General features: G+C 37.8%; 1 protein-coding gene across 5 annotated transcripts in view; it reads right to left on the reverse strand.

Moving 5' to 3' along the window:
• Fam172a (family with sequence similarity 172 member A) overlaps window positions 1–27,198 on the reverse strand; it is a 428,434-nt gene that overhangs the window by 301,903 nt on the left and 99,333 nt on the right. For 4 of the 5 annotated variants that reach the window (XM_057790096.1, XM_057790095.1, XM_057790097.1 and 1 more), the window contains 2 exons: window positions 12,116–12,181; window positions 4,068–4,259 (listed from right to left, as the gene is read on the reverse strand). In XM_057790096.1, the coding sequence (XP_057646079.1) occupies window positions 4,068–4,259; window positions 12,116–12,181 (258 nt within the window). The remainder of the gene's footprint in view (window positions 1–4,067; window positions 4,260–12,115; window positions 12,182–27,198) is intronic. The other variant, XM_057790094.1, reaches the window with a different exon arrangement.

Raw genomic sequence — 27,198 nt, forward strand, 5'->3', positions numbered from 1 at the left:
CTCTCTCTCTCTCTCTCTGCACCAACTTCCTCAAGCCTGTACACGTCTTTCTCTTTCATAATAAACTCTTAAAGTGGGTTTCATTGTGTGTTTCATGATCCGTTCTCGCTCGCGCCCCATAATTTCAGAAACCATGATCAGAACATAGTATATGAAAAATATTTATTTTCAACAAAAACTATACTTAAATATTTTATGCATTTCAGGCAGAAATCATACAGTGAAAAATAAAAAAGGAGGGTTAGTATTAATCCATAACACAAAGCAAAGAGGAGAAAGTAGATGAGACGGATGTGAATAAGTCTATGGAAACTAGCTGGAGAAGTGACTGCTGCCGTGACTATACATTAGAAACTCAGCCTCCTGCCGCGGCAGGTAAGAATTTAGAAGTATCTAATCTATTATCCCAGCCTCAGGCCTCCATTTTTGGAAGCCCCCTCCCCTGAGTCTATCAAACCTTGACCCCTCCACAGGAAAGGTCAAGATCACTCCCACAGGCTATTTAAACTGCTCCTCAGAAAATAATCTGTGATCTTACCTCTTCCTCTTCAGTGTTCTTTGGTCACATTGGTGGCTTTCCGTCTCCCACCCCCACCCCTCGGCCCACCCTAGAGCGCAGGCATCAGGTAAACCTGGTTATTTCCATATCTAGGTAACAGCTTTACATGCTCAGACATTTTTCTTATTATTTCCTAAAAAAAAATCATGTATTCCAGGAGTGATTTGCAGTAGACAGAAGGATGTGTGCTGGATGGATACAGAGGCCAAGGTATCTTTATAAGTGACTTGAACACGCCTCAATCTCGCTACGCTAATGAAGGAAGTATTTCATCTGGGCTCTGTGTGACTTGAACACGCCTCAATCTTGCTATGCTAATGAAGGAAGTATTTCATCTGGGCTCTGTATCTAGTCGATCCCACTGTCCCAGTCAGACCTGATGAAAAGGCAGAAGGATCAGACAAAGCGATTCACACTGTAACAGGATTCTAAAACGTGAACTATTTTACTTTACAGATCACTAAACAGCGCTTAAAGCAGTAGTTCTCACCCTGTGGGTCAAGACCACCATGGGAGGTTAGATGGTCCTTTCACAGGGCTCCTAAGATCAGTTACAAACATAGATGTTTACATTATGACTCATAACAGTAGCAAAATTACAACTATGAAGAAACAATGAAAGATTTATGGTTGAGGGTATTAAAACAAGGGTCAGAGCATTAGGAGGGCTGAGAATCACTGTCCAGAAGTGTTTATAAAACATATTTCTTCAGTTATGCTATTTTGTGAAACTGGGCCTCACTATGCAGCCCAAACTAGTCTTGAACTCATATTTCCCATCTCTGCCTTGGAGATCTCCCACATCCAGTTCTCTTGGAAAATACAACTTAATCAGCCAAGCTGGGACAAGGAGGAAGTCAGTAAGGTATCTCCTTCAACCACATGATCTCTTTTAAATCTATCAGGGTTTAAATAATTTAAGTGCCATCTACTTTAGTTGTCCCCTTTACACATACAACTAGAAATGCCTAAAACAGGGGTGGGGATCAAAGAGCAACAATCTTAGTAATTCTCAAATTACTAGATATACGATAAACTTTTTTAGCTGATTATGTATTATGCAATGAAGACTATTAAACACTAAAAACATTAACCCTGAAAACCTCATGAGCACCAACACAAGATTATCCGACAGGTACCATCTTCCCTGATGAAATCTTAAGATATATATTGATAGTCAAGGTCTAAATGCAAGTGATGGAACACCTATCATGTTCTAATTATGTATATGGAGTCCAGAAAATTCTGGAGAAATATTGGGTTACCAAACTCACAATCACAATTCAGTCACAGTGGAGCCATATATTAAAACAGTATTTTTCATAAAATACTCCATTCGGATATAACTTCCATGCTAGAGGGAATTATTGATATGGAGCTAAATGACAAGTTCCAATCATATATAAATAATCTATTGAGAATAAACACTACATAGAGATGATAATGTCTCCCATGCAAAATATTACAACTGACTTCCACAACAGTATGAAAACTTAGAGAACATAAAAAACCAAATAACTATAGTTAACCTTTTCTATACTCTGGAAACCTTTCTCAAAGTGAAATTTCAGGACACAATGAAAATAAAGGCAGTATTAGCATGCTTGAAGCTAAGGAGGGGCTGCACCTTTCTCCTCGTGATCTTCCTCTGCCTGCTTCCCTCCCCCAGAGCAGTCACAAGGAAAGAAAATTAATGGTAAAAGTCACGGTATCTGGATTTGAAAGTGATACATAATCTTAGAAATTCATGATGTAATTCACACAATAAATTTCATATTAAAAACTAATGAGAATTTAGCTAGCTAAACCTAGAGCTTAGAAATGCCATACATTTAGAAATCAGTTGTTTCTTTTCAAAGATCCACGGCTTATTATTGTTGAGAAAAGTAGAGAAATCAAAGCAGAAGAACACTGTTATACTTAAAACACTATTCCCACTTAAAAGAAAAAAAAGGGACCTACTATCCTCATGTTTTTCAAAAGGACTGCACAAATCAATTCTTTATTAACTCAAAGACTTTTCCCCCCACAGACAGGATTTCTCTCTGTAGCCCTGACTGTCCTGGAACTCCGTCTGCAAACCAGGTTGGCATTTAACTCACAGAGATCCACCTGCCTCTGCCTCCTACGAGCAGGAATTAAAGGTGTGCACCAGCAATACCTGGCTCAAGACATTAGACACAGTTTCCTACTTTGCTTTTACATGATAATCATATTGACAAGTGTTCTACAATAGGAAAAGCAGGCAGCCTAGGGCGGGTGATAAAATTACACGCAACATTTCCCCAAGGAGTCACTGCTGCAAGCTCCTGATTTCTTTATTACTATTTTCAAATACTTATTGGACTGTGAATATATTTTGCAAATAATGTTCTCTCTAAAATATACAGACACTCACTGTATTATAACCACAAGTGAAGGCACTGGACACAGAGCTTACTACCTTTAACATGAAATAAGAGAGTTAAAAAAAGACTAATTCCTGTGTTATTTTAGTCTAAACTTCAATTTATTAACTGAATACTTAATTGTCCTGATTTCTTAACAGAGTAATAGCTTACTTCAATTTTTCTAAAATCACAATTAAAGTTAGCACACATTTGTGACAAGTGGATCATCAATTAAGTTAAGAAACTCAATATGCAGCATTTTGATGATTTAGGAAGTCTATAACAAAAGTATTCTATAGGATTTGACTTAACTTTTAGCATGATATTGGGGTAACAGAAAACTGAACACATCCAAATATTTATTGTGACACTGTAGTTGTGTATCCAAGATGTACAACTTTAATTATAAGATGTGTTGTCACTTTTAGAAATAAAATGGATACACAGACACACATACTATTTCTACATACCCTTTCTATCTTAAATATTTTATACAAGATGACACTTTTTCTGATGAATATTTCTCATTGCATCTAAAGAAAAACATACACTTTTTGATAACTGGCTGTTTATAACTTAAGAAAGAGACATGGGAGAGCAGCTGAACATGAAAACAGCACTAGACTAGACTAATTACTTCTGCAATACGACATTTTACATTCCACGTGCTTGTTTTAAGCTTAGAACATTTTATTTGTGGGCATCAAAATACTTTTTAAATGCCAAAAACATTTACTTATTCTATTTTTCCTCACCGAACAGATTACCCATTATCACAAGTTTTCTGTCATGTCTACCCTCACTAGAGAGGGAGGAGAGCAGCCGTGTCTTGTTTCTGGTCGCAAGTATTCCTTGTTGATGACCATATGCTATAATAGTTAAACTCATAGTTCATACAGTTAAAGAAAGTGTTCATTTCAAAGACAGTTAAACCTTCATGTGCTCAACAATCCTAATTTTTCCCACATTACTGCAAAATAATAATCATCACACAAATAAGGTAAATAATGACTTAATAATAAGATTATGCTTAGAATATACTTCTGGAAAAGACAAATTATAATATGCAATAAAACCGAACTATAAAATGCCCCCCAAACAAAGGAAGTTTCACTTACATCCACAGCTCTCTTAATAAAAGGTATCTGTGTGCCACTGTCCAGATCTTCATTAATAATTAGCCTTCTAGCCCACTGACCTGCCCTGACAACACCACTACCATGAATTAAAACCATCAGTTTCTGTGGATTTGTCAAAGCATCCTCACTCATAAAGATAAAACTCTTTGGTTCACTTTCAGTGGCATCTACCTGTAATCAAAAAAAAAATTAAATAATAAATAAAATGTTTCTTGATCAAGCATACACACAATGAGAAAACAACTAATGACTACTACAAACTACTGAATGATTATAATTTTTTAAAAAAAACATTAAAATAGGAGAAAGATAGTCAAGAAAATCTAGCAATCACATATTCAGTGGACAAGCATCAAAAGAGCGATTTAAATATAAAAATACATGAAAAGGATTAAAATATGCATTCCTACATTTTATTATATATTTATTATTGTACTGCCATCTTAAATTGAAATAATTAATTTTTAAAATCTTCCTGTCGTTCATATAATAACTGTTTTTTTCACCCACATTTACTCACAATCTATTTGAGGAGTCACTAATAAATAATCATCAAAAATGATAAAATTACATTTAGATAAACTTAAGTTATAGGTTTATACTGAATGTAGTTTATAATTCTGTAACTGAATCACATTATTTTTATGATAGAAAATGGAAAACTCAAACTGGAATATATAGCTATTTAAATAGCCAAAGCACTGCAAACATTCAAATTGCAAACATGGGCACACACAACAGTAAACATGTACATTCTGACACCTTATCTATGTATCACTTACTTATGGATTACTACTACACAGGTGGGCAGCTAGATTTCAAAAATATAAGAGATATTAAGAAAAGCCAATTTATGGACCTTTTCTGAGATATGTATAGCAAGCTCTGTGGTATTCTACATTGTAATGGCCAGTACTCAGAATGGAAGCCAAATACACCAGGTTAAAACCAGAACTGACAACTAGTCACATGCCCTCCGCCCACAAGATCACACATAAAAATATCAGTCTACACACTGTATACTGTACTAACAGTTCACTCCAGCAACAGCACGTGTTCATACAATTATCAAAGTTCAATAACACTCACATACAACTCCACAGAATGCTCTGGAATTCAATATAAAATTTAAAACTCTAAATTTTTCAAGTCATTCACAACACATAGGAACAGAAAAAAACCTTCTCTGCTTTTAAAACAAGATTGGTCTCATTATCTGATTCTGCTATGTGTGCAAACAGAACACAAAGAACAACTGGTTTAGTAGGGATAGAATGAGTTGAGCTTAAAGATAGTCTACAATTAATTCAAATGTTTTACCATGAATTCTCTAGTCCCTTTCCCTGTCTTATTCTCCTTCATAGCACATATGGTAATCAAACACAATGTCGTGTAGTCTTTCTTTCATAGATAGATGATAGATGGATAGATAGATAGAAGACTAGAAGGTAGATAGATAGATAGATAGATAGATAGATAGATAGATAGATTAGAAGATAGATAGATAGACAGACAGACAGACAGATAGATAGAAGATTAGAAGATAGACAGATAGATAGATAGATAGATAGATAGATAGATAGATAGATAGAAGATAGATAGATAGATAGATAGATAGATTAGAAGATAGATAGACAGACAGACAGATAGATAGAAGATTAGAAGATAGACAGATAGATAGATAGATAGATAGATAGATAGATAGATAGATAGACAGACAGACGATAGGCAGACAGACAGACATAGATGATAGATGTGTGTGTATGCATGCACATGTGTGTGTGTGTGCATACTCATTCATCCTCTGCTCTCTCCCCTACAAAGTAATTCTAAGAAAAATTAACATTTTGTTTTGTTTTGTAATTTTGTTTTTTCAAGACAGGGTTTCTCTATGTAGCTTTGGTGCCTGTTCTGGAACTAGCTCTTATAGACTGGGCTGGCCTAGAACTCACAGAAATCTACCTGCCTCTGCCTCCCAAGTGGTGGGATTAAAGGTGTGCACCACCACTGCCCAATAACATTTCATAATTTATATTTAGCTACACTCTAGGTCTAGTTCAGGGCCTAGCATCTTATAGGTACTCAGGAAATAAAGAACAAACTTTTGAAATATAGAATCTTACTATTGGGAGTGATGTCCTTTAAATGAAAAGAATTTAAATAATTCAGAGCATTCATATCTAGAATACACAAAACCTATAGAAAGTCTCAACAAAAAAAATAAATTTTAAAATGTGCTACAGATTTGAATAATGAGTTCTCAAAAGAAGACATTAAAAATGGCTGATAATGAGGACCAGCAATCCAGTCGAAGAGAGGGAGGAGGGATTATATGAGCAAGAGGGTCAAGATCATGACAGGGAAATCTACGGAGACAGATGAACCAAGTTCTTGGAAATTCACAAACTTTAGACCCACAGCTGTGGAGCCTGCATGAAACCAAACTAGGCCCTCTGCATGTGAGAGACAGTGGCAAAATTTGGTCTATCTTAGGGGCCCCTGGCAGTGGGATGAGGATCTATCCCTGGTACATGAGCTAAGGATCGGAGCCTATGATGGGATGCCATGTGCTTAGCCTTAATGCAGGGGGAAATGAACTAGAAGCTTCCTCCCTGCTGGCTTGCTTTCAGAATCCTGAAAGACACTGTTCAAGCTCCTGAGGAGGAAATGGCATTAACCATATTAACCAGATATAAGCCCTATGAAGTGTGGTGCTAACCTTCTAGGCAAGATGTTCCCATGGGGATTAAAAACGTGTGAAATTTGAAGTACAGTAGGGAAGACAAAACTGAAGACAAACATTGCACAGGGAAATGTCTGAGAAGAGCCCTAAGAGAGCAGTCACTGAGCAGCACTGGTCACAGTGAACAGAAAGCTGACTCTGGGCAGGGCGGTGGTGGCTCACACCTTTAATCCCAGCAGCACTGGGGAGGCAGAGGCAGATGAATCTCTGTGAGTTCGAGGCCAGCCTGGTCTAGTTCCAGGACAGGCTCCAGAGATACAGAAAAACCCTGTCTTGAAAAACCAAAAAAAAAAACCAAAAAAAAAAAAAAAAAAAAAAAAAAAAAAAAAAAAACCGAAAGAAAGAAAAAAAGAAAACTAACTCTGAAAGTCATAAATACAATTTCACCTGTATAATTTAGGGCTAAATTTATAGAACAAAATATCTATATGAATAAAATAGTTCTTCCTCACTACTTCAATAGTTTGAAAATGATTACAACAAAGATGTTTATCTGCAAACACTGACAAGCAACTGAGCTGACTCTAGAGGGGTTCGCAGGTGTCCAGGAATATGTCCCCAGCTGGTACCTTGGGCAACTAAGGAGAGGGAACCTGAAATGACCCTATCCTATACTGATGAATTTCTTGCATATCACCTTAGAACCTTCATCTGGCGATGGATCGAGGTAGAGACAGATTCTCAATTTGGAGCAACGGTCTGAGCTCTTAAGGTCCAAATGAGGAGCAGAAGGAGGGAGAACAAGAGCAAAAAATCAGGACCACGAGGGATGCACCCACCCACTGTGACAGTGGAACTGATTTATTAGGAGCCCACCAAGGCCAGCTGGTCTGGGACTGAATAAGCATGGGTTGATTCCGGACTCTCTGAGCATGGCGGTCAATGAAGACTGATGAGAAGCCAAGGACAATGGCACTAGGTTTCAATCCTAATACATGAACTGGCTTTGTGGGAGCTTAGCCTGTTTAGAAGCTCACCTTCCTGGACGTAGATAGAAGACCTTCGTCTTCCCGCAGGGCAGAGAATTTGGACTGCTCTTCAGTATCGAGAGGGAGGGGGAATGGTGTGGGGGGAGGAGAAGAGGAGTGGGGATAGGGGGAGGGGAGTGGGGGGAGGGGGCAATATTTGGGAGGAGGGGAGGGAAATGGGAAACGGGGAGCAGGTGGAAATTTTAATTAAAAAAGAATAAAAAAAATAAATAAAAAAAAAAAAAAAAAAAAAAAAAAAAAAAAAAAAAAAAAAAAGGCCATGCCAATACACTTCAATTTTCATGCCACCAGATCAACACCAAATAAACTTTAGTGTTCAACAATTCATTGAGGAGGAAGACTTCTAAGGAGACAAGGAGTGGTATTTCACACAAAAGATGTGTGTAGTAAAGTAAAACAGCATTTTATAGAGAAGTCATTAAGGTCGTTCACAGCTCTAACAGCCTCCACGGGCAGGAGATCGCACAACTGGGAGCATTCTGTGCTTGTTACCCCATGTCTGTGCAGAACAGAAGCGTGACGGCGACACTGCCATCCTTGTACTTCCCTAAGTGCTGTCACAGCAGACAGGCAGGGAGGGGGCCTCCACTTCGGCTATGAAACCAAAACCTACTTTATTAACAGGGAAAAATCGGGTAATATTCTTTTAGTAGAAAAGAACATTCTCTTAGAAAACAAACACCCAGGTTTCTTGTTAGCCCCATACTGGTATCTCTTTTCTTGTTCTCTGTCTCTTTCCTTCCCCATCTTGACCATCCAGTTCCCTCTAGTTCTGCTACTCCCTCCCCTTCTCTCCTCTCCTCCTTCTCCCTATTTGTCTTTCCTTCTCCACCCTCCCCCCCACAGGCTCCAAATTTTCTCAGGAGCTCTATTCTGTTTTCCCTTCCCCAGGGACTATAAGTATGTTTCTCTTAGGGTTCTCCTTGTTACTCAGCTTCTCTGGGATAATGGACTATAGGCTCCCAATCCTTTGCTTCACAGCTAGTATTCACTTATGAGTGAGTACATACCATGCTCATCTTTCTGGATCTGGGTTACCTCATTTAGCATGGTTTCTTCTAGTTCCATCCATTTGCATGCAAATTTCAAGATGTTATTATTTTTTTTTACCACTGAGTAGTACTCCATTGTGTAAATGAAGCTAGCAAGAAATCTGGCACTGGAGAAATTCCCAGAATCCACAAGGATGACCCCAGATAAGATCCTAGGAAATAGTGGAGAGGGCTTCCGAACTGGCCCTGTCAGGTAGTCAGATTGATGACGATCTTAAATGTCACCAAAGGACCTTCATCCAGCAACTGATGGAAACAGAGGCAGAGACCTGCAGCAGAGCACTGGACTGAGCTCCCAAAGTCTGGTTGAAGAGTGGGAGGAGGGAGAAAATGAGCAAAGAGGCCACGACCACAAAAGGGTCACCCACTGAAACAGTTTACCTGAGCTAATGGGAGCTCACCAACTCCAGCCCCACAGGGAAGAAACCAGCATACAACCAAACTAGACCCTCTGAATGTGGGTGACAGCTGTATGGCTTGGAAAGACCAAGGGGCCACTGGCACAGGCACCAAGATTTATCCCTACTGCATGCACTGGATTTTTGGAAAACCCATTCTCTTTGGATGGATACCTTGCTCAGCCTAGATATAGTAGGGAGGGCCTTGGACCTTCCCCAAAGCAAAGTGTCTGACCCTCTCTGAGGAGTGGAAGGTGGGTGGGGGTGGGGGATTAAGTGGAAGGAATGGGAGGATGGGAGGGAGTGGGAACTGGGATTGATATGCAAAATGAAAAAACATAGTTTGTTTTCTTAAAAAAAATATTAAAGAAAAAATAATGCCAAGTACCCATTAAAATACCAACTAATAAAAAAAAGAGAAAGAGAAAGAAAACAATCACCCTGGCTGTCAATTCACACTTAAGAAAACTCAAGGAAAAGTAATAGTTATTGAAAAATAACTTCTACATTATATATAAAGTGATCATTTAGGAAAGGCAGGTTTTTTTTTAAGTTTACAAAATAAGGGAAGATTTATTAAGCAAAGTGAACACAGTAGTAATTTCATGCCTTATGTAACATGAATCTCTCTCTAAATTTATTTACTTTACATACTAAATTTAAAATGAACAAAGTTCTCTAATTTCAGGTTTTCTCTATAGAAAATTGAAGAAATTGTATCATAAAACACTCTCAGCATAGTCGATAGTGATTGTGCTCTAAATCCGGAGACCGGCGAATGTTTAAAGGCTTCCAAAGAGCCAGGAATATTATATTTTTGTCAAAGGACAAAATATGAACAGTATTGATGGATTAAACTAACACTCTCTAAATCCTGCTTCAGAAACTTAATAAAGTGACAATATTTAACTTTCACAAAGAACAAATTTATACAGGCTGTTTGCTTGTTTACTTTCAGGCTCACCATGTAACTGCAGCTGGCCTGGAACTCAATAAGACCAGGCTGTCCTCAAACTCACACACAGATCTGTCTGCAAACCCACCAAGTTCTAGAATTAAAGGCATGTGCCGAGACTCCCAGCTTCAATGTACAGTTTTTACAGAATAGGAAAGCAGGTCTGAAGTCAGGAATTCTGACTCCCCATAGGACAGCCATACTGACACTCAAAAAGATGCTAAAATTTAGGCTTCCATGCTTTCTTTAAAAAAAAAAAAAGCTGTTTCAAACTAGAACAAGATATGGCTTGTCTATGGCATGCAATAATGTTTTCTTTATTACTGTATTACAAGCACCAAGAGTGTCTACAAGTTAAAGAGTTGACTTCAGAAAGTACTTACTGAGTTGAGTGAACGGATGAATGAATAACATTGCTATCTATTACTAGAGGTTATCTTTACAAGATTAAATGAAAAGTATTTTCTAGTAGAACTATACAATCAAAGGTGAGAATCTAAAGAATTAAGATATAATCTAATTTCTCAGTAACATAACCCAAGATATTTAAACAGTCTATGTAAAAGCTCACAGAAGTTATCCATATGCAAAGTTTTCTATATTAAATAGGTCAATTTCATTGTCATCTAGACTCAATCATAAAATAAAAGAACTGTGAGGAACAGGAAAAATTATCTAATCTCTCCCAAACAACATTTTACATATAAGATTACTACTTCTTCATTTTAAAGCTTGAACTTCACGATGTTAATATATATATATATATATATATATATATGTATGTAGTAACAATTAGAAAAAAGAAGGCCGTAAGTTTAAAAGAAAGAAGGGTCTGTGTATATTGGAGTGTTTGGAGGAAGGAAAAGAAAGGAAGCAAAGTAGATGATAAACTCACAAAAATCACAGAAGTTCTATTTAGGATTTGAGTCTAAGAAAAATCCCAAACTTTTCTACTTTTCTTTCTTCTTTTTTTTCTTTTTCTTTCTTTTCTTTTCTTTCTTCTTTCTTTTTTTTTTCTTTTTTTTTTTTTTTTTTGGTTTGTTTTTGAGACAGAATTTCTTTGTGTAGGGCTGGTTGTCCTAGAACTAGCTCTCTAGACCAGGATGGCCTTGAACTCACAAACATCTGTCTGTCTCTGCCTCTGTAGTGCTAGGATTAAAGGCATGAGTCACCATCATCCAACTTAAACTTTTAATTCCAAAAGAAAAGGCTACAAAATTTCCCAGTCTTCTAATAAAGAGGAATGAAGCAGTATTAAAAAGCAGGAATGACTTTAGCAATGTAGAGAAAAAAAAGAACATTTTGTGTAGAAATAAGGGCTGAAGAGATGGCTCAGTGGTAAGAGCAGCACAGGCTGCTGTTCCAGATGGTAGGGTTCCATCCCTAGCACCTCCACACAATTAATTCCAGCTCCAGAGATCTAATGCTCTCTTCTTATACAGGCACCAGGAATGTAGGTGGTACACAAACATATATGCAGGCAAGACACTCACTAAAATATAAAATTAAGTAAGAAATTCAATGAAAAACAGTTTCAGAGAATCAAACAATACTTAAGGGCTAATGAATGCCTATCACAATGTGAAACACACTGATTTATATAACACAAAGAGAAACATCTAGGTGAAATGAGATAAGGTAAAAGAGAAAGAACCCTCCCTGTCATCATGTTAAAAACAGACCGGAAACCACCATGTTCATCGTTTACATTCATTTTACTTTGTAAAAACTACTGCTACAGTGGGGTAAGGCAACCTACAGCCAGTGAACTGTCAGCATCAACATAGGAGCACCTTTAACCTACAAGAAAAATTTTCTCCTGGACTGAAAACCATTGTACATAAAAAAAGCATTTTATTTGTAATAAACATTTTTAAAAATTTGACTTACTGGAATAGAGATTTTTTGTAAATTGCAGTCCTTTTCCAGGAGCTCATAAACATATTTTGTGATTATCTAAGGAAAAAAGAAATAAAATATTAAGATACAATATCATCCACTATCAAGATAGATTTGTTTAGATAAATTATTGGAAGTTATTTTGCTCTAAGTAATTATCTTTTCGGATTTCCTCCTAATGTTCTTACATCACACAGACTCTTTCTAAATAGTGTAATGTGTTACCTTCTGCTGCTTTGTGGATGGCTACTGAGGATTTGAACAAGGTTTAAAAATTCACAGAAAATACCTAAGACTTTCTCCTTTGGAAATGAGTATTCTGAATCTTTTAAGTGATTTTAGAAACTGTTCTTCCTATAATTTCTCCATATATCTTATATCCAATGTTAATTTCTTAAGGGATTAGAATCTACACACCAGTTTCAGCAAGAAAGGAAAGTATGTAAGAAGCATTATGAGCAGAAAAGGGAAACCAAACCAGCCATGGCAAGTGCAGTCAATACTGTGTTTATGAGAGTCAAGAAACACAGTCTCCTCTAAGATGTCTACAACCCAACTCCTGAACAAATGTGTGTTAGGTTTCATGGTTATAGACCTGCACACGTGATTGTTGTTATGGACGTTGAGGAAAGAGTTGGTGGTACTAACAAGATAGGTCAAATCAACAATTTGTGTTCGTACAGTGGAGAGTTACACAAGTATGAATTGATGCAGAGATGGCAGACAGGAAGGACTCAACTAGCTTTACTGGGTTTAGAACTTAAGAAGAGCACAGGCCAAGAGCTATGTCCTCTGAGCACCTGTAGCTGGCAGCCAATACAAACATGAGAGTTTAGTGTGATCTATGCAAGGAACTGAATTCTGCCAATAACACAAAAAACCAGGACACCAATTCTTTGTAGCCTAAAATTGGTTATTCTTACCTTCATCTTACTCTGGCATCTTGTACTGGACTTTTGATACATAGAATTACATGATAATGAATCTGTACTGCTTCTAGTCACAAAACTAATGGTAATTTGATAGAGCAGCAATATAAAATATATGACTTAAGATAGATAGGCCTGGAATAGGAGCAAATATTTAACAGGCAGTTTGAATGTCATTCTAAGAGTGTTTCTCCTCCCAAAGACATCTGTAGTCACTTGTAGGCAAAATATCTCACATACTAATTTCAGTGATAGCCTGTGTCAAATATTGTGAAATAAGATGAGTTTTAAAAATAACATTAAGATGTCAATTGCTTTGGTGTCACAATCAGTAATCTAAAATAGATTCTTTACCCTGCTTTCCATAAGGAGTTTAAAACTCTTTTATGTACATACATTCATTTATTACAGAAATAGTTCCACAGGTATATGTGAAAAATGACTGGCAACAATCATTTCAAAACATATAACACATTAAACGATGTAGGGATAAGCCCCACCCATTGGGGGTCGTGTCGCCTCGAGCTAATGTTTACTGATAAATCTGCCAGGCGTGATCCCAGCAGCCCTTTTTGCTCTGCTTTCCTGTTCTCCACGGGAACCTTTGGTCCTGTAAGTCTATTTCCCCATTAAAGCTGTATATATTTTTATAATCTGTCTGCATTCATTTACGTCATTACATTTTGGCGCCCAACGTAGGGCTATTTTGCCCCTGCCCCGGCATAGGGGGGGCCCAAGCTCCATCTTTCCCAGCCTTTGCGAGCAAGTTAGCTACCGGAACTCAGGAAGTGCGATTGGGCGAGCATAGCCTGCTAGCTTTCACAGCACGCTCCCTGCTCGCTTTCCCTTCCCCCACTCCAGGCCACGATACAGTCGCAGAGAGGCGACCCCCACTAGGCCCCTTACGCCTAGCCGGTGGGCCTGCCCCTTCTTTCAGACTTACTTGGACCAGAGCAGTTAACCGCTCCCTGCCTGCCTTCCAAAGCCCCACTGCCTGAATTAACGAAAGCACCTGTGGTTTTGAAGCAAAAGCCGCCACAGCAGCAGACAAAGTGACCCCTTCCCCGACCAATCTAACTTCTCAGGCAGTACAATAATTTTCGTTTTGAGTTAATTGTTTCAGACCGGCTCTGGCTTAGACCATGTGGACTCAGGTGCATTTCTTTCGCCACCCTGGCAGGAAAACGTCATTACAGGTAAATAATTTTCTTTTATAAATAAGAAAAATGTCTAAAAACATTACCATTCAAGACTTTAACAGCCTTTTCAATTGTACCATGTGGGAGATTTTACAAGAAGTGTCTGTCAGCCCACAGATATGGATCTTTCTGGGATTCATAGTTTTCCTTGGTACTATATGGTTTGATAATAGAAATATGATAAATTCTTTACGAGACGAGGTTAAACGCTTAAAAACAATTGAGAATGACAACAATCTTCTCAAAAATCAGTTTGAAGTTCTCCAGGCACAGAACAGATCTTTGTTTAACACAACTCGACAAACTAAACAAAATTTAGAAGAGGTACAGGCTGATGTTAAGGAGAAATTCATTACTATGGAAGAGGGAACAGCTGATTTGGATCGTAAGCTTCACTCCCTTTCTGTAAGAACTGAAACATTAACGGCTAATATTAAGGAGAAATTCATTACTATGGAAGAGGGAACAGCTGATTTGGATTGTAAGCTTCAGTTCCTTTCAGTAGGAACTGAAACATTAACTGAGAGAATCAAAACTGCTAAATGTAACAATCAGATTTGTCTAAAGCTTATGACAGATTGGCGAAAAGATTGTCAATACAAGAAGGCACGGTTTATGCTATAAAAATTATGTCCAAAGATGAGATGTTATCTCTAATGGACAAACTTCATACTTTAAAATCCTCAATAAAGGCTTTAAAACATAATTCTGGACATGAGATTCAGACATTGCAGAAGGCAATGATGAATAGAATTAAAAAGATTGAGGAATTTCTAAATTCTGATAAAGAAGAGCAAGGGGTAGAAAGGCAAATTTTAACTACATCTGTGGGTAAATCTCTCCGGGACAATTCCCACAAAGCTCTACCTACAGTTCTACCTGCCTTTCCAGTAGTAACAACAGAGAAAGTGTTTGGTTCCAGAAACCCTAGGGTCATCAAGGAAGATACATGGGAACCTGTCTGTATGAATGATCTCAAAGAAATTAAACAGGCTGTAATGACTTTTGGGATGCATTCCTCTTTTGTTAAAGAGATGCTAAGATCTTGGGCCACACCAAACAAAATAACTCCCTCTGACTGGTTACAGCTGAGCTCTGCTGTACTTGAGAGTGGACAGCAATTGAAATGGAAATGCTTATTCAAGCAAGAGGCTAGACTTTTAGAACAGCAGGCAAGAGCAAAGGGAATTGAGATTTCCCTAGATCAAATTCTAGGAGAGGGGCTCTTTTCCGACCCTCAGGAACAAGCTAATTTGGATGAAAACATACTCTCCATGTGTACTACAGCAGCCTTCAGGGCTTGGGACAGGGTGCAAGACCCAGGACAGAGAATGGAATCATTTGTCAGAGTTAAACAGGGTCAGAGAGAACCCTTTAGTGACTTTTTACAAAGACTAACTAAAGCTGTACAAATAGGGATATCTGACCCAGAAGCAAGATGTATAATGATTGAGTCTTTGGCTTATGAAAATGCAAATGTGGAATACAAAAGGATTTTGGGACCTTTAAAGCTCAGATCAGTGCCATTAGAAGAATGGGTCTTGCATACACTGAATGTTGATACATTTGACTATGGCACTGAAGCATGGGTAGAAGAAGCAATTTCCAATGGTAAAAGGAGACATCCGAATACCAAATGTTTTAATCGTGGCAAAATGGGTCAGATGAAAAGGAATTGTAGACAATGGATTTTCAGAAATAACAATAATGCATCTTCTAGAAATAACAGAAATAGGAGGACTCAGCCTTCAGGTTTATGTAAAAGATGTGAAAAAGGCAGACACTGGACGAATGAATGCAGGTCTACAAGAGATAGACAAGGCAACCTGTTACAGATGGGAAACGTGAGAGAGGGGGCCTCACAGGCCCCCATGGCAAACATGGTTCAGTCATTTCCAGTTACCGCAGAGAACGTGACTCATCAGGACAATTAGGAAGCCCCATGCCTACTGTTACAAGCAATAATGATCAGAAAGATGAGTTCCGTGTGTTTTGGCAAACTTCTATAAATAATCAAAGATCAAAGCTGAGAGTGTGTGTAAATGGCATTTTTATTACTGGCCTGCTGGACACAGGTACGGATGTAAGTATCATTACCCCAGAATCTTGGCATCCGTATTGGCCTCTTCAGAATGTAAATGTTCAGCTCCTGGGAATTGGAACCCTATCTCGAATAAGGCAGAGCATGAGATGGGTTGAATGTATAGGACCAGAGGGACAAATAGGAAAATTAAGGCCATATGTAGCCAATATTGCAATAAATTTATGGGGTCGTGACCTATTACAACAATAAAATACCCAAATTAACATTCCTGCTACTTCTAGAGCCTATATTTCTGAGAATAATATTAAAAGATATTACAAACAGAGAAAACCGGGCATTCAGGCTGTACAAAAACAAGCAATTGATGTCCCTTCAGAGATACCAACAGCCTTGCCTCTAAAATGGTTAACTGAGAAACCAATATGGACAAAACAATGGCCTTTCGCTGAGGAAAAGTTACAGGCATTAAAACAGTTGGTACAAGAGCAATTTGATGCTGGACATATAGAAAAATCTACCAGCCCTTGAAATTCTTCTGTATTTATGGTTAAAAAAAAATCAGGTAAATGGAAAATGATGACAGATCTCAGGGCTATCAACAAGGTTATTCAACCTATGGGCCCTCTGCAATCTGAAATTCCTTTGCCCTCTTTATTGCCAAAAGGATGGCCTCTCATAGTTATTGATTTAAAGGATTGTTTTTTCACTATACCTTTACAAAAAGAAGATACAGAAAAATTTGCCTTCACAGTGCCTACTTATAATAATTCTCAACCTTCGAGGAGGTACCACTGGGCCGTCCTCCCCCAGGGTATGTTAAATAGCCCCCCCTGTGCCAATATTTTGTGAATCAACCATTACAAATAATACACAAGAAATTTCCAAAATCGATAGTATATCATTACATGGACGACATTTTGTTATCCGATTCAAACATGGATACCTTGAACAGACTGTTTAAAGAAATAAAAATACTTTTACCTAAATGGGCATTACAAATTGCTCCTGAAAAGATTCAAAAGGGAGATTCTGTTAATTATTTAGGTTATAAAATAGGTTTGCAAAAAATTAAGACACAAAAGGCACAAATTCGGAGAGATCACCTACGGACTCTTAATGACTTTCAAAGACTATTAGGGAACATTTCCAGTCTACGACCAGCTATTGGGATAACACCTGATCTAATAATTCATTTGAACAAAACCTTGGATGGTGACAAAGATTTAAACAGTCCCAGAAAATTAACAGCTAAAGAAGAAAATGAACTAAGAATGATTGAAAAAAAATTACAACAGGCACATGTGGACAGGATAAATCCAGAGCTCGATTGTATTCTCATCATACTACCATCAAAAATTTCTCCTACAGGAACGTTAATGCAGAGAGATGATATTATCTTGGAATTGATCTTTTTACCACACAAACCAAGTAAGAAACTGAAAACTTATATGGAAAAAGTCTCTGAGTTAATTATAAAAGGCAAGTTGAGACTTCGTCAACTAGCAGGCATAGACCCAGCAGAAATTATAATGCCTTTCACTGCTGATGAACTAAAGAAATTATGGGAAGATAATGAACCACGGCAAAGAGCTTGTGCTAATTTTTTGGGAGACATTAATAACAACTATCCAAAAAGCAAGAGGCTTAACTTCATAAAGAGAACTTCTTGGATCCTTCCTCCAATCGTCCGTGATGCTCCAATAACTGGAGCCCGTACATTCTATACCGATGCCAATAAATCAGGGAAGGCAGGTTACAAATAAGAAGACTTGGGAGCCGGGCAGTGGTGGCACACGCCTTTAATCCCAGCACTCGGGAGGCAGAGGCAGGCGGATCTTTGTGAGTTTGAGGCCAGCCTGGTCTAGAAGAGCTAGTTCCAGGACAGGAACCAAAAGCCACGGAGAAATCCTGTCTTGAAAAGTAAAAAAATATAAAAAATTAAAAAAAAAGACTTGGGTAAGGTGGAACAAAGTCCTTATGATTCTGTCCAGAAGGCGGAATTATATGCCATTCTTATGGTGCTAAGGGATTTTAAAGAACCTACTAATATAGTTACTGATTCACAATACGCAGAAAGAGTTATTTTACATATTGAAACTGCTGAATTTATACCTGATGATACAGAACTAACCTCATTGTTTATTCAGGTACAAGATTTGATTAGGAACACCTTTGCCCTATGTACATAACACACATCCGATCCCATACGGGTCTGTCAGGTCCTCTAGCACAAGGTAATGCAGAAATTGATCAATTATTGTAGTGTGATACAAGCCTCTGAATTTCATAAAAAAAAATCATGTTAAAAGCAAAGGTTTGAAGAAAGAGTTTTCTAATACATGGAAACAAGCTAAGGAGATTGTAAAGAAATGCCCTACTTGCTCTTTCTATAACCAAACACCACTGCCTGCAGGGGCTAATCCAAAGGGCACCCAAAGGAATGAAATCTGGCAGATGGATGTGTTCCACTTTGCAGAATTTGGCAAATTAAAATATGTTCATCACACCATTGACACTTATTCAGGCTTTCAGTGGGCAACGGCTTTAAGTTCAGAAAAAGCTGATTCAGTAATCACTCATTTATTAGAAGTCATGGCTATCATGGGTTTACCTACACAAATAAAGACAGATAATGGTCCTTCTTATGTCTCTAGGAAAATGAAACAGTTATTTGATTATTATAATGTCAAGCATGTTACAGGTATACCATACAATCCTACAGGTCAAGCAGTCATAGAAAGAGCAAATCGAACTATAAAGGATATGTTGAACAAACAGAAAGGGGTGGAAAACACCCCCAGAAATAGGTTACATAATGCTTTGTTAACCTTGAATTTTCTCAACGCTAATGAGAAGGGAACAACGGCTGCAGAAAGACATTGGATAATGGAAAAGTCTACTAACTAAATCAACCAGTTTATTTCAAGGATGTGCTGACCTCACAATGGAAGCCAGGAGATGTGCTGCATTGGGGAAGAGGATTTGCTCTTGTCTCCACAGGTGAGGAAAAATTGTGGATACCGTCAAAATTAATAAAGGTTCGTTTTGATGAAGAGAAGCCACTTGGAAAAGATAAATAATTCAATCACAAGGATGGCGATCATACTGATGGTAAGTAATACAGATAGGTTGAAGGCAGGGTTCTCTTCTTATCTCCACAGGAAAATACCCATCTTCAAAGAATTTAAGGCACCCTGAATATTTAATTACTGATGGATGAACATGTTCTGTAAGTATTAATTTTTTATGTATATATGTCTTAAACTTTCTTTACCTTTCCTCATATCTGTGTCTTTCTTTATATGTCAGTATATGTCCTTGTTGCTAATGTTTAAATTTCCCATAACAAGCAACAAATTTTCCTACAGTAATCTTTAAAGTTTCCAGGATGAAGATAGGGCCCCATGACATTAACTCAATCTGGTTTTTATGACGTCATGAATTTTTTTTTAAGCGCTAATATTAGACCTGTTTTTTGGTACCAGTTACACGAGACAATTTTGAATGGTGCACATTTTTGACAACACTCTGGCCGTACCTTCTCAAAACGCTCAGAGACTAGTTACAATTTTCTTAGGTCAAAGGTTAAATTGGGAATTTTACCATCATTTGCTTTCACAGGACCCCCTAAGAAGAATGTCGCCCCCATGTCAGCTAAAAGCAATCTTAGAGGACAACATCCCCTCTCCCAACAGAGTTTGCCCTCAGGGTTAGGGACATCTTTTAGTGGTTGGTTTAGGGTTGAGGGGATGGGGTGATATTTTTATGGACTTAGGGGTATTTTCAAAAAAAAAAAAAGAAGAAGAAGAAGGGGGATTAACTGTTTTTATGGGATGATTGGTATTTGTGAATTACTGTTTATAGAAAATTGTATTGGTACTGTTTCTTGTATATTGATATATTAAATATTGAATGTGAGTGTTCCTACCTCTATTTTTGTATGAGTATGCTTATAACTTTGTCTATATTGTATTTGGTATTGATACATCTACCATATTACAATGTACATCTGATAGTACTACCTCTGATAGTATGACATTGTTTACAGTTGAAGATCATTGTCTTCATATATTGCACAGTTGTTTATTCTTTTAGTCTTCAAATTAGATAGGTATTGGGAATTATATGTTTGTCATATTTATTTTTAGGTTAATCAGGTCTTTTAGATACATAGAGATTGTATTTAGTATAGATAATATGATCTTCAGCCTCTTCAAAGAGCTGTAGAAAATGGCCTTTAATCTAACCTAAAATTTCTGTGCCAACGAGACACAATTACTCCTGGCAATGCCACTCTACTCCTGAGAGAACGTTGAGCACCAAAGACACTCCACTGGGAGCTTGTCTTCTTGGCAGAACTGGCCTTTGGGTTAAGAAAAGCCCATACCTCAACTTCTGACAAAGATACAAAATATCCCTAAGTGGATGAAACAGGATTGTCTTATCCTGCCAAGACAGGGTAGGATAGTTCTAAGAATGGTATGTCAGTTATGTTAGGCCTTAGCCAAAGTTGGTTGACTCAACATTGCAAACGAGACTTTGGGTGATTGCCCAGGTAGTCAGTTGTCTCTGTCAATTGTTGCACATTTTGGATATCTCTCGTTTGTTAAGTAATATTTATTCCCTTCTCAGATCTTTGACGGAGTTAAAGATTATATAATTGTAGTTACTCTCTACGTTATTTAGACTCCTTGAAATAGAATGTTTAGCAAAACTTTTGTTCTCAATATTGTTTGTTATATTTACTATTTGTTATTATTGTATATAGTTGTATTTGGTTTAGTTCTATCTCATTTAGACAAAAGGGGGAGATGTAGGGATAAGCCCCACCCATTGGGGGCGTGTTTGCCTCGGGCTAATGTTTACTGATAAATGTGCCGGGCGTAATCCCAGCAGCCCTTTTTGCTCTGCTTTCCTGTTCTCCATGGGAACCTGTGGTCCTGTAAGTCTATTTCCCCATTAAAGCTGTATATATTTTTATAATCTGTCTGCATTCATTTACGTCGTTACAAAACGATCTAGTTATTAGTCTAATAATATGTTTATACATTATTGTGGTAGCTAATACTATGTTCCTTATAGTTTCACTGGAAGACAGTGGCAATATACACACTAAAGAATACAAAAACATGTAAATTCAAGTCTGGCAGTGGTGGGACACGCTTTTAATCCCAGCTTTGGGGGGAGGGCAGAGGTAGGTGGATCTCTGTGAGTTCAAGGCCAACCTGGCTTACAAGAGCTAGTTCTAGGACAGCTAGGGCTGTGACACAGAGAAACCCTGCCTTGAAAACAAAACAATAAGAAAAAATATGTAAATTAATACTTAAAAGCATATATGAAGCAACATAACAACAGTGGCCTATCACTTCAAGAGAAATGACTTAAACAAGATTTGCTAAAATGACTGGTTTGACACTCTCAATATCTTTACTGTAGCTTTATAGATAAGAGAACAACAAAATAAATTAAATTCACATGCAAATATTTGAAACGTAATTTGAGAAAAAAATAAGATTTTTTTTAAATTAAAACATATCAATATGTACTGTAGAACCAGAAATAATTTTTTATATTCACATTATAATTCAAATATTCTAAATTTGCTTACATTTAGCCTATAGGACAGGTGTCTCCTGTGCAATTTATTCTATATCAAACCAAACAATAAAATAATTTATCCACTAAAAGAGAAATACTGCCTGTGTTGGACAGTTTTGGTTGCCAGCTTGACTCCATGTGGAATCAGCTAAAATCTAAGCTGCTAGAAACTTCTATGAAAGATTTTCTCCATCAGATGAAGCAGGAAGACCCATCTGTGACTGCCCCACTGAAAAAGGTACCAAGCCATGTGGCTAACATATACTAGAATAATGGGCTAATATAAGTTATAAGAGTTAGTAAGAAGCCTGAGCTAATGGGCCAATCAGTTTATAACTTATGTAGACTTCTGTGTGATTCTTTGGGACTAAACGGCTGTGGGAACTGGGCAGGACAGAAACCCCAACAAGCAGGCCCTCATGTTACACTCATCTTAAACAGGGACCATACTCTCTGGCAGCCCACATGAAAGGGTGTGGAATTACAAAACTGCTTTCTGCCTTCTTTCCCTAATTCCTGCTAGCACATTTGTCTATGCTGCTGCTGGGGTCAAGAGTACATACACCTTCTTCACGATTATGTCATAGACTGAAGATTACCGGCTCTCCAGGAGTCCTCCATAACCCAGCAGTTGAAACTGCCGAGACACCTACCGATGAGAACTGAACACCCATCCAATTCTCGCTGTTGCTGAGCTACCTAGACCACATCTTATAAGCCAGTCCAATAGACCCTGCTTAAAATTCAAATTCATTCTATCAGTTCTAACCCTCCAGAAGCCCCTAATACACTACCTAACTTGTCCACTCTCCTTTGCTCACCACTTCCTATCTACAAAAGACAGGGAAGAACAGACTGAAACCATCTATGGCCACAGTAGTTCTGCTGAGAATACTGTCCTTTACCCTAGTCGCCCTCTTAGAGATAGACTACATGGCAACTGTTTAAGGACAGTGTCCCAGCAAATGCCCTCTGGACATGATGGAGTACCATTATGTAACATACTAGTCTGATATCATTCCTATGGGTTACATCAGTCAGTTCTGGAACACTGTGATGGGGCTTCAGCTCTCTTTGACTATTAAGTGTATTTTAAGAAGGGAAAGTGTTGTAGAATATTATTTTAAGGTGTGTTGCTTTTGTGTACGCTCTGGAACACTTGTTTAATGATGCAAAGGTGTGTTTGATTAAATAAAATTCACCTGTGGTCAGGAGGCTGTAGTGATGAGGCAAGCAGACCTGCTTTTTGTCCCACCCGGCTCCTGCATGGCTAGCTTTATACCCGAAATAACAACACACAAATTATATTCATTTAAACACTGCCTAGCTCGTTAGCTCTAGCCTCTTACTGGCTAACTCTCACATCCTGATTAACGCACTTCTATTAATATGTATCGCCACTTGACTGTGGCTTACCAGCATGAGTCTAACCTCTGTCCGTCTTGGGTAGGAGAAGCATGATGTCTGCCTGTCTCTGCTTTCTTCCTCCCTCAATTCTGTTCTGTCTTCTCCGCCCATCTAAGGGCTGCCCTATCAAAGGCCAAGGCAGTTTTTTTATTCAACAAATGAAAGTAACACATACACAGAAAATCCTCCTACATCAGGAGGCTGAGTCAGCAACTAGCTGACAGGGAGTGGTAGGGAGGAGCCAGGTGGAGGAGGGATTTTTTTAAAGAAGGGGCAAGGAAAAACATAAGAACTTTTTAGGAGATACAAGGAGGAGGTGAGCTACCAGAGCTGCTTTCTATTCTGCCTCCCTGAGGACCAGGATTTCCTTCCACCTCAACCTTTGAATCCTGAACTCTTTCGAGGGACAGAGATTTAGATAAGTTACTGTTATAGTTTGAAAGAGTGGATGCCTGAGAACAAAATTTCCTCAAGCTGATGCTCTTGTAGCCAAGCCACTGCTGGTAGCAACAGAGTTGCAGTTAGCGACTGGGATAGCCAAAGCTTGAAAGGCAGCAGCAATTACAAACGAGAATAACAGCAAAGTTTTCCTCTACATCCATCCTCTCTACCTCTTTGGGCGGAGAGAAACATTTCAGTTTGAAAACATCTTTTGTAGTAGCTGAATCAAGGATTTGGAAGGAAGCATTCAGAATGTACTCAGAGCCTTCTAGTTTACACAGGACTGTAGTCTACAGTTTAAAAAACACGAAAAGATTTGTTTGTAAAAGATGAAGTACTATTAAAATGTCATCAATATTCAAATATTACCTGAAAACTGTGTCTAAACATTGAAAAAAAAGGGTTAAGAGACTACAAAGGCTCTAAAATTGGATCTGCTTTTTAATAAATGGTGGAATGTTCAGTTTCCATTGGGAGCCCACCAAGGCCAGCTGGACTGGGACTGAATAAGCATGGGTTGAAATTGGACTCTCTGAACATGGCGGACAATGAAGGCTGATGAGAAGCCAAGGACAATGGCAGTAGGTTTGGATTCTAATACATGAACTGGCTTCGTGGGAGCTTAGCCTGTTTGGACGCTCACCTTCCTGGACCTAGATAGAAGTGGGAGGACCTTGGTCTTCCCGCAGGGCAGGGAATTTGGACTGCTCTTCAGTATCGAGAGGGAGGGGGAATAGAGTGGGGGGAGGAGAAGAGGAGTGGGGATAGGAGGAGGAGAGTGGGGGGAGGGGGCAGTATGTGGGAGGAGGGGGAGGGAAATGGGAAACGGGGAGCAGGTGGAAATTTTAATTAAAAAAGAATAAAAATAAATGAATAATAAAAAATAAATAAATAAATAAAAACTAAGCCTTACTTTGTAATGTATAAATTTTTAAAAGCTGATTTTGATTTGCAGTAAATATTTCTATCAAGAATTAAACATTACTTCATAATATAGTTTTATCAAAATCTATGTTTGAAAAATAGCAAGAAATAAATGCTGTTTGGCAAAAAGATAAGAGAAAGTAATCTTAAAACTTAACTATTTCTTAATATGTCATTGCTCATTTAATTGTGTTGTGTGCATAGCTATTCATTGTTTCTGCTCTCTCATCCTTTTCAATAAAGACGAGTTTAAAAAAACAAAAACAAAACAAAACAAAAAGAGTCAAAAGTAGTTAATTGGGACCTCAGGGGAAAATACTGAACAAACTGAAAGCCACCAATTTTCTTGGCTCAAACAGCGACTGGGGACAAAGGACACAGAGCTTCCCTGAAAACTGGACATCAGGGCAGGCAGCTGAGGAGAACCAACGTACTGTGGGGAAAGGCCCACCAGATGCCTGTCACTGAGGCAGGAGCAGGGCAAAAACACCTTTGAACTCTAACAGGTTCACTTCTAGAGCTTCTGTCTGGAGTTAAAAGCTAAGGAGGGGCTCACTCGGCCTATAAATGGGGATGGCAAACTTGGGAGACCTCCAGGTCCCACCTACCTATAGGTCCACACCATGTACCTAGACATAAGTCCTTTCTGATTTTATAAGAGGGGAATATCAGATTTTAAATATTCCTCAGCTTTCTATCTTTTTTAATAATACAGAATTTCAAGGAAAACTATGTTAGCACTCTCACTGATCTGTAGAGTAAGGAGTGCCTAACCTCCATCCCTTAAAGAATGCAAAGACAAGCATGGAGACAAAGGCACAAGAGGAAAGAAGCCAAAGCTTCACCTCAGGCAACCCAATGGAAGCCAACAGCACAGTGCTGTGAAAGTTTGTCTCGCAGTGAACTTGATCAGATGAAGAGTCACCTAGGAACCAGAGCTCTGGAGGTATCAGGGAGGGGTTTGCAGAGAGCTTTAACTGAAGTTAGAACATCCATGCTGAATACAGGTGCACAGTTCATGACTAAAGTCGCAGGGGACACAAGTTTGGTTTCAAGCTCCAGGACTATAGACAGCAGCACTGACAGCCTCTCCTCTAAGGACTGCACTGAAATCATCCCCCATCACAACAAAGCCTAAGGGAAGAAACAGCTATAAAGACTCTAAAAAGCGCTACACACAGTTCTGAGATTGTGTTTGAAGAACAGTAAATTTGGCTTGATTAATTTGCAGCAATATTAATTTTTATTTAATTGTATCAAGCATGTGAAATAAGAACTACATTGGGCTCATTAGGGAAGTAAGAACTTTAGTGCAAATGATAAAACACCAACATCATAGAAGATTGCTAAATGCTAAGCGAATCTTGACCTTGGGTATAAAAGTGGATAAATTGAATCAAAGTGAAAATTATAAAAGATTGAAATGTGTTCATGAAATGCAATGTTTCTTTCAATCAAAGAGAATCACAATTATCTGACTCACTAGATTACCTCAGTTAATAAAATATGGAATAAGACATCATATGGAAAAATTTTTAAAACACTTAAAAATAACTTTGAAGCATTTTAAAAACAGTTCAAAATATTTGAGTCAGTATCAAATGAAATCAATTTAACCAATCACAGATCTATCAAAAAATAAAGTTTAATGTGGAGTTTTATTATATGTGAAGTTAATAATTTATAAAATAACCTTCACTGGATTCATAACCATCTAGGAGTCAGACCTCTGGGTACCCAACCTTCCCTGCTGTGATGAACTGAACCTCCTGCACTCAGTCTACATAAAGCTCTCTTCCCTGAAACTCCTCCACGAGCACAGTGGTGAGAAAAATAACTACTACACGGCCCACTCACTAATACTTGGACATTCATATTCAGTTATGTACATATGAAAACATCAGTTTATATAAAAGTAAAGATTACTTATAAAAGTGACAGCTTAGTCTTTTAGCAATTTTAAAAAGTGACATTAATTTCACTTGTAACAAACAATACACAATTGGTAGGAGAAGCAGATATGAGTGACGACTTGATGTGCAACATGTTCATCTCCAAAGCAGCAGGTTAGAAAGACTCAGAAAGAGTAATTTTTACCCTCAGTACCAAGCAACTTACGGTTCAATCAAATCAGTTTTATTATTATAGTATTATTATGGGATAATATAGTATTCCATAACTAATATAAGTTAAATAGATGAAATTCTCCATGCTGAACTTATAAATAAATTACATAGGAAATTAATAATTGTTGTAGCATGATGAAACTGGTAAATATCAAATAATCACTCTTCAAACACACACAATGCCTAATGAAGTTTTCTTTCTACATTCTCTCTTTGATGCTTTAGATAAGTTTTTTATAAACGACATATATAAATTTTGTATTGTTACTTTTAATTTCTACTGCTAAGTTTACTCTAATGTATTATAATTATTGAAATGGATCTTATTTTGTGCCCTTTTTCGCATTCTATTTTTTAGATTCAATTCATTTTTATTTTATTTTAAAAACTATGTTTTCTTATTTTA

This window comes from Chionomys nivalis, chromosome 15 (genome assembly GCF_950005125.1).
Source record: "Chionomys nivalis chromosome 15, mChiNiv1.1, whole genome shotgun sequence".
Taxonomy (NCBI): domain Eukaryota; kingdom Metazoa; phylum Chordata; class Mammalia; order Rodentia; family Cricetidae; genus Chionomys; species Chionomys nivalis.